Genomic DNA, 8,739 nt, shown 5'->3' with positions numbered 1-8,739 from the left:
TTCTGGGCCAAGAGCCATTCAATTTAAGTACACGCTTAATGGTCCCATGAAAAACTGTGAAAACCGGACGTTTTCATGAATTTATAAAACCCCCCCGGACAGGACCTAAAAAGAGGACATGTCCGGACAAAAGAGGACGTCTGGTCACCCTAACCTAAATGGCATCACTAACAACATTAGCCTCCTTTAGCTTAGCGGTGGAGACGTGAAGTCATGTGACCGTGCTGTAGTTCCTCTATAGCCCAACATTAGCCTCCTTTAGCTTAGCGGTGGTGAGGTGAAGTCATGTGACCGTGCTGTAGTTCCTCTATAGCCCAACATTAGCCTCCTTTAGCTTAGCGGTGGTGACGTGAAGTCATGTGACCGTGCTGTAGTTCCTTTATAGCCCAACATTAGCCTCCTTTAGCTTAGCGGTGGTGAGGTGAAGTCATGTGACCGTGCTGTAGTTCCTCTATAGCCCAACATTAGCCTCCTTTAGCTTAGCGGTGGTGACGTGAAGTCATGTGACCGTGCTGTAGTTCCTCTATAGCCCAACATTAGCTCTTTACTTCAGAAATCAGAACCCCCCCCCCCCCTGCACCACTGTACTGGCCTTGGAAGATACATGTGAAAGGTCTACAGCTGAGGTTAGCAGAGACTCACCTCAACCTCTGCTTTCACTACTCCTGCTGCTTCTTCTTTTCCTGCAGCACCATCTCCTTCTTCTTTAGCTACTTCTACCCCCTCCTCCCCCTCCTCCCCCTCCTCCTCCTCCTCCTCCTCCTCCTCCTCCTCCTGGAAGCAGCCCACAGCGTCCACAGTGATCAGCTCCTCCTCCTGCGCCTCCTGCAGCTGCACCTGCACCGTCAAACTTCAGGTTTAAAAACTGACAAACATTCCAGGTTTTCCAGTTTCTAAAACGTGATGAATTCATGTTTCTCTACGCTGTACATGCAGCACCATTCAGAGAGAAATATATACCAGGTGTGTTCACCTGCTCCTTGTGCTCTGCAGACTTCATGTGCTCCACAAACTTGCGAGGAGTCCTGAAGGGACATTTACACACCGGACAGAAGGGCCTGCACAGCTGCTTACACGTCTGCACACACACACACACACACACACACACACACACACACACACACACACACACACACACACACTCAGTCTTTATTTGAGTCAATAAGATTGCATAAGTATATAAAATGGGTCAATATGTTTCAAGTAATACATAAATATGGCTATGAACAAATGATTAACGAAAGAAATACATAAACAAAAACCATTCTAAAAAAACTACAAATGAAATGCTAAGATTAAAAGAGTAACTATATATCCTTTACTGGTAATGTTTTTCCCACTTTTCAACCTTTTTAATGTTCCACTCGTTAAATGAGACGGCAATAAACCAGTGACCAATCAGAGCCAGCTGTGCCAGTGATGTCATCAGTGCCAGTGATGTCATCAGTGCCAGTGATGTCATCAGTGCCAGTGATGTCATCAGTGCTGTTCCCCACCTTGTGTTGTTTGGTCCGTCGATGGATGACGACATCACCGCTGAAGTGAGTCTGACAGGCGTTGCACCAACGCTGAGAGTCGGGCCGACGCCCCCTGAGGAGAGAGAGTGTGTGAGAGCGTGTGCGTGTGGGTCTGTGTGTGCGTGTGTCTGTGTGTGCGTGTGTCTGTGTGTGTCTGTGTGTGCGTGTGTCTGTGTGTGCGTGTGTCTGTGTGTGTCTGTGTGTGCGTGTATACCTGTCCTGCAGTGTGTGTGTGTTGAGGCTGATGGAGTGTGTCATCTCCTTCAGCTTCTTCAGGTGCTCTGATCCCGCCATGTGTTCCTGAAACACCTGGAGACACACACACACACACACATATACACACACACACACACACACATCCTGAGGTCATAACTATTAGCATTTTCTCTGAGATTTTAAAGTGTTTTTAGTTTGAAAGTATAAAGTAAGTCTTGTTATGATGAGAGCGGGATGTGACCTCCAGAGAGCGACAGGTGAGGCGACAGACGTGACAGCGGAGTCCGTCTGTCTGTCTCTCTGCCGACCCGTCTGTCTGTCTGAACGCTCGGCTCTCACTGCGCTGCTGGATCGTGACCTTTAGTGACCTCACACCCTGCAGCTGACACACACACACACACACACACACACACACACACACACACACACACACACACACACGATTAATGTCCTGAAATAAATAAATTAAGCAATGAATATGAAAACAGTCAATATAAATTAGGTAAATAAATAAAACCGTATGACACACACAGGAAGTATTACAACACGCATGCTATCCATGATTAATGAATTAGTCTGAGGCGACGTTCACCACCTCGCTGAGCTCTGCTGCGCCCTGCTGGTCCGGAGGAGACGGTCTGCAGGAAACTCCATCTAATGCACAAAAAGCCCCAAAATAAAGATAAATCTATGAGAACGTTTTTAGAAATTAAATCACAAACAATGAGAAAAAATCCAGCATAGTCTCTGATTTAAATTTGGAAAGGAACAACATAAGAACTCACTCATTTATTTCGAAGGAAGTTAAATTTTCTTATTGTCAAAATAAATCAACTGGAATATTCTCTGCGATGAAAGTCGTACATTTAGGGGAAAATAACAAAAGATGTAACAAAAATATAATGGATTTACTGGAAAATATATTGAATATTGTCTGGGATTTAAAGCCTACATTTTCAGAAATTTAATGAAAAGCAAAAACTCTGAAATATTTCGTTTTACATTTACAATAACACATCCTAAATTTAGTTAAAAACCTCTGAACTTTTTTAGATCAAAGTTTTTTTTTTTAACAATTAAATTTCAAAACACATTTCTTTTAACTTTTATAATATTTGATACGATTAAAGTTTGAAAGTGCCAACAATAAAAAATCACACATTTATTAGGAGTTTTATTTTGTTGCTGAAATTAAAATTGTAAATTGTAAAAAAAAAGTTTCTGGATTAAAATAAATTAATTCAAAGAAATAAATTACATATATTTTTACATGTGCTAGAAAATATCCACAATTTTATAAGGATAAAAAACCTTAAACAAATATACTAGAACAACAATAGAAATGTGATCGAAGTCGTTAATCTTTCAGAAAATAAATGGAACTTTGACTGAAATTAAAGGGGAAAATGTACTTCAACGAAAAAGTGTTTGACAAGAATTTAAGTCTTTTCTGAGATTAAAGTCTCACATTTACAAGACCCAAAAAAAGAATGTTTTATGAGATAAAAATCCTTCATATAAAACAGATATCTCCTCAGACACACCTGCAGGGGAGCAGCTCTCCCCTCCCGGCTGATCACATGACCCCGGGGCTCTCTCTCTAATGGCCGGAGCCTCCTCCGTTCTGAGAAAAAAAAGGAAGTTATAATTTCCCAGTTGAAAAAGCAACACGTCTCAGAGAGCAATCCCTTAAACATGGTCAGGAAATGAATCACCAAATATCTTGATAAGCAATGAATCATTAAAAAGAAAACAGATAGAAATAAGTTTAAGGAACTAAACGAGAAATCTGATATTGAAAAGTGATATTTGGACGCACCCCCCCTCTAGTCTGGGCCTCTTAGTCTCTGCTGAACCTCTAGCTGCTCCCGGGTCTCCTCTCTCTTCTTCGGTGGTGCCGGAGCTTCTCCTGGGAACCGGGCAGGCGGCGGGGAATCGAACCCGCGGCACGCTGCTCCCTGCAGCCGGATCAAAACTCCTGCAGGAGAGCGTGGGGACAAACCACAGCTCAAAATACAAAAAGTGACTTAAAGAGTAAAATATGTTTAATTTATACCTCCAGAAGTTCTCCCTGTCTTTGTGGTTTTTATATTTCAACATTGATTATTATTTATTTGGTCCTGTGCAATCATACTAATAACAACATGTTTTAGAATATTAAGAGTACAAATATCAACAATAATACTAAGACAAATCAAAATATCAACAACAATACAAACAAATCAATAATCATAATCCTGACCTGTCCGTTCTCCTCTGCTGTTTGACCATGGTGTCTGATGGAGAAATAGATCTGTTAGAAACATCTGAAGAGAGCGGAGTGAAGTCCTGTACTAAAGTACCATTTTGAAGTATTTGTTTTGCTATTTTGTACTTCAGTACTTCTGCTTCTATTCAAGTACAAGATCTGAGTACTTCTACTTTACTCAAGTACAAGATCTGAGTACTTCTACTTTACTCAAGTACAAGATCTGAGTACTTCTACTTTACTCAAGTACACGGTCTGAGTACTTCTACTTTAACTCAAGTACAAGATCTGAGTACTTCTACTTTTACTCAAGTACAGACCTGAGTACTTCTAGTTTACTCAAGTACAAGATCTGAGTACTTCTACTTTACTCAAGTACAAGATCTGAGTACTTCTACTTTTACTCAAGTACAAGATCTGAGTACTTCTACTTTACTCAAATACAAGATCTGAGTACTTCTACTTTACTCAAGTACAAGATCTGAGTACTTCTACTTTACTCAAGAACAAGATCTGAGTACTTCTACTTTACTCAAGTACAAGATCTGAGTACTTCTACTTTTACTCAAGTACAAGATCTGAGTACTTCTACTTTACTCAAGTACAAGACCTGAGTACTTCTACTTTACTCAAGTACACGGTCTGAGTACTTCTACTTTAACTCAAGTACAAGATCTGAGTACTTCTACTTTTACTCAAGTACAGACCTGAGTACTTCTAGTTTACTCAAGTACAAGATCTGAGTACTTCTACTTTACTCAAGTACAAGATCTGAGTACTTCTACTTTTACTCAAGTACAAGATCTGAGTACTTCTACTTTACTCAAATACAAGATCTGAGTACTTCTACTTTACTCAAGTACAAGATCTGAGTACTTCTACTTTACTCAAGAACAAGATCTGAGTACTTCTACTTTACTCAAGTACAAGATCTGAGTACTTCTACTTTTACTCAAGTACAAGATCTGAGTACTTCTACTTTACTCAAGTACAAGACCTGAGTACTTCTACTTTACTCAAGTACAAGATCTGAGTACTTCTACTTTACTCAAGTACAAGACCTGAGTACTTCTACTTTACTCAAGTACAAGACCTGAGTACTTCTACTTTACTCAAGTACAAGATCTGAGTACTTCTACTTTTACTCAAGTACAAGATCTGAGTACTTCTACTTTACTCAAGTACAAGACCTGAGTACTTCTACTTTACTCAAGTACAAGACCTGAGTACTTCTACTTTACTCAAGTACAAGACCTGAGTACTTCTACTTTACTCAAGTACAAGATCTGAGTACTTCTACTTTACTCAAGTACAAGACCTGAGTACTTCTACTTTACTCAAGTACAAGATCTGAGTACTTCTACTTTACTCAAGTACAAGATCTGAGTACTTCTACTTTACTCAAGTACAAGACCTGAGTACTTCTACTTTACTCAAGTACAAGATCTGAGTACTTCTACTTTACTCAAGTACAAGATCTGAGTACTTCTACTTTACTCAAGTACAAGACCTGAGTACTTCTACTTTACTCAAGTACAAGCTCTGCGTACTTCTACTTTACTCAAGTACAAGACCTGAGTACTTATCCCACCTCTAATTATTTGTATTTGTTGGGCTTCTCTTAGTATTTCGCTGCTGCATGCAAACATAAATAAGGTACTTCTGATTCATTCAGAAATCACTTTGGGGAAACAGCGATGGAAACTATTTCACTATTTTCAGTATTTATTTAATATTTACGTGACATGTTTTAATTGCTTTGTGTTAGTTTCTAAGCCGGATTGAAGAGTGGTTTCTGCAGATACATATGAAGTATTTTAATATTTAATATACCAATTAATAAATTAAGCGACACAATAAGTACAACTCAGATACATCAACCTGGACTTGAGGGAGGATCACTATTTTCTAACATTTTATTTGTTTTATTCGGAAGTGATTGTGCTGATGTATAAGGAGAATTGAACAGTGTTTTCCACAGATTAATACCATGTCTTTTAATATTAAATAACCTGGACTTGAAGGAGGATCGGCAACTGTCACTATTTTCTACCATTTTATTTGTTTTACATGTTAATACATTGGAAGTGATTTCCACTGATTTATTCGCCGAAGCTAACAGTGTCTTTTACAAATTAATGCCATGTCTTTTTCGGTTTAATATACGGGATCGTATTGGGTTTATGAGCTGAAACATCTTTAAACCTCACATTTCTAACAGGACTCTGGCTCTCTGTTGTTGTTTACCTACCGTTAGCGGCTCCCCTAAACAAACAGAGGTTACTTTCAGGAGTTGTATTTCCGCATAGTGTTCGGCAGACCCTAAATACACAGATATAACCACAGAAAAAGACTTACCGCTCAGAAGATGCTAAAGCTAACTCAGCTACATGTAAACAAACTGACTTGCTGGTTGTCTCGCTCTCTGGGACTCTCTGTCGCCTCCTGCTGGCGGGGAGGAGAACTGCGGATACCAGAGGAACTGCAGCTGGACACACCAGTGGTTATACATTCTACATAAATACAGAAAAAAAGCTTTAAAAAAAGATAGAATTTAAATTAAAAAAACATTTATGAAATAAACAATATAAACCAGAGACAGAGCTGTGGTTACATGACATCATTGTTTACCTGTTGGCTCCTGGAATAATACATTTGAATAAATACACATAAATAAATAAGTGAATACATATATATAAAATAATTACATAAACGAACAAATAAATAACACATGAATAAATAAAAACATGCATACATAAATAACGTGTGCTGTGTGTGTGCAGGCTCTTTTCCAGTACAGTCTATAAACCTTAAAATAACGTGAATCTGTCCTTAAAACACAGAAACACACAATAAGATCATTACACTTTAACTTCCGCAGTGCTGTATGTCTTGTACTGTACACACACACACACACACACACACACACACACACACACACACACACACACACACACACACACACACACACACACACACACACACACACACACACACACACACACACACACGTAAACAGTTGCTATTTGATCTGTTTTCGCTCTGTCTGTACAGTGATAAATGTTTCCAGCCTGGAATATAAATCACACACACACACACACACACACACACACACACACACACACACACACACACACACACACACACACACACACACACACACACACACACACACACACACAAACACTCTCTCTCTATATGTTTAAACGGCGGTTCTGTTGTTGATTTGAGTCTGTCATGTGTTTTTCATTCCTGGTTGGAAAAGGTTTTGTCCGTGTGGAAAAACTTCAGAAAAACTAAAACACGACCAAAGTTTGAGCTGAAAATATTTATGTACATGTTTATAACGCTCATGTTCAATCTACAGGAAAGGATTTATTTTCAGCATTGAACAGGAATGTATTTCTAAAACTTGGATATAAATGTCCTAATTTTCTATTTGTTTGAACGTCATAATGTGTTATCCTTCTTCCGCCTCACTTCTCATATTCAAATGTTTTAATATAAAAAATATTTGATATTTGTCTCATAATATTCAGACAAATTTAGAAATCATAATAATTCAATTTGTAATATAATATAAAAATGAATTTATCAAAACAATACAATAATCTGATTTACTTTTAATTAAATTAATTGGTGTTTATTGTTGTTATATTTAGACTCTCTGACACTTTTCACATACTATTTGGTTTTATCAACAAAATAATTTCAAATTTCCATCCATCCATCCATCCATCCATCCATCCATCCATCCATCCATCCATCCATCCATCCATCCATCCATCCATCCATCCATCCATCCATCCATCCATCCATCCATCCATCCATCCATCCATCCATCCATCCATCCATCCATCCATCTATCCATCCATCCATCCATCCATCCATCCATCCATCCATCCATCTTCTCCCGCCTCTCCGTCAGGGTCTCGGAGGTAACAGCTCCAGCAGAGAGCCCCAAGCTTCTCTTTCCCTGGCCACATCAACCAGCTCTGACTGGGGGATTCCAAGGCGCTCCCAGGCCAGCCGAGAGATATAATCCCTCCACCTGGTCCGAGGTCTACCCCTCGGTCTCTTCCCAGCTGGACGTGCCTGGAACACCTCCCTAGGGAGGCGCCGAGGTGGCATCCTCACTAGGTGCCCGAACCACCTTAACTGGTTCCTTTCAACGCGAAGGAGCAGCGGTTGTACTCCGAGTCCCTCCTGGATGACTGAACCTCTCACCTTATCCCTAAGGGAGATGCCAGCCACCCTGCGGAGAAATCCCATTTCGGCCGCTTGTATCCGCGATCTCGTTCTTTCGGTCCTGACCCATCCTTCATGACCATAGGTGAGGGTAGGAACGAAGATGGCCCGGTAGACAGAGAGCTTTGCCTTCTGGCTCAGCTCTCTTTTCCTCACAGTGGTGCGGTTAAAGCGACTGCAGTACCGCTCCCGCTGCTCCGATTCTCCGGCCCATCTCACGCTCCATTGTTCCCTCACTCGAGAACAAGACCCCGAGATCCTTGAACTCCTTCACTTGGGGTGAGGCTTCATTCCCTACCTGGAGTGGACGGTCCATCGGTTTCCTGCTGAGAACCATGGCCTCAGATTTGGAGGTGCTGATCCTCATCCCAGCCGCTTCACACTCGGCCGCGAACCGATCCAGTGAGTGCTGAAGGTCACAGACCGATGAAGCCATTAGGACCACATCATCTGCAAACAGCAGTGGTGCAATCCTTAGCCCACCCAACTGCAAACCCCCTCCCCCATGAC

General features: G+C 40.6%; 1 protein-coding gene across 3 annotated transcripts in view; it reads right to left on the bottom strand.

Annotated features, from left to right (window-relative positions):
• ciz1b (cdkn1a interacting zinc finger protein 1b) overlaps nt 1-6,448 on the bottom strand; it is a 7,651-nt gene extending 1,203 nt beyond the window's left edge. The window contains exons 1-10 of one of the 3 annotated variants that reach the window (XM_063896459.1): nt 6,340-6,448; nt 3,976-4,009; nt 3,553-3,711; nt 3,278-3,357; nt 2,329-2,387; nt 1,975-2,109; nt 1,732-1,826; nt 1,497-1,590; nt 975-1,078; nt 643-844 (exon numbers count right to left, since the gene is read on the bottom strand). In XM_063896459.1, coding sequence (XP_063752529.1) covers nt 643-844; nt 975-1,078; nt 1,497-1,590; nt 1,732-1,826; nt 1,975-2,109; nt 2,329-2,387; nt 3,278-3,357; nt 3,553-3,711; nt 3,976-4,004 — 957 coding nt within the window. In that variant the 5' untranslated portion in view covers nt 4,005-4,009; nt 6,340-6,448. Of the gene's footprint in view, nt 1-642; nt 845-973; nt 1,079-1,496; nt 1,591-1,731; nt 1,827-1,974; nt 2,116-2,328; nt 2,388-3,277; nt 3,358-3,552; nt 3,712-3,975; nt 4,010-6,339 lie in introns of all 3 variants that reach the window. The other 2 variants (XM_063896457.1, XM_063896458.1) reach the window with 2 other exon arrangements.
• Between the last annotated feature and the right edge of the window lie 2,291 nt (nt 6,449-8,739).

Source organism: Eleginops maclovinus, chromosome 12 (genome assembly GCF_036324505.1).
Source record: "Eleginops maclovinus isolate JMC-PN-2008 ecotype Puerto Natales chromosome 12, JC_Emac_rtc_rv5, whole genome shotgun sequence".
NCBI classification, from domain to species: domain Eukaryota; kingdom Metazoa; phylum Chordata; class Actinopteri; order Perciformes; family Eleginopidae; genus Eleginops; species Eleginops maclovinus.
The sequence above is the reverse complement of the archived record's forward strand: the minus strand, read 5'-3'. Positions and strand labels throughout refer to the sequence as shown.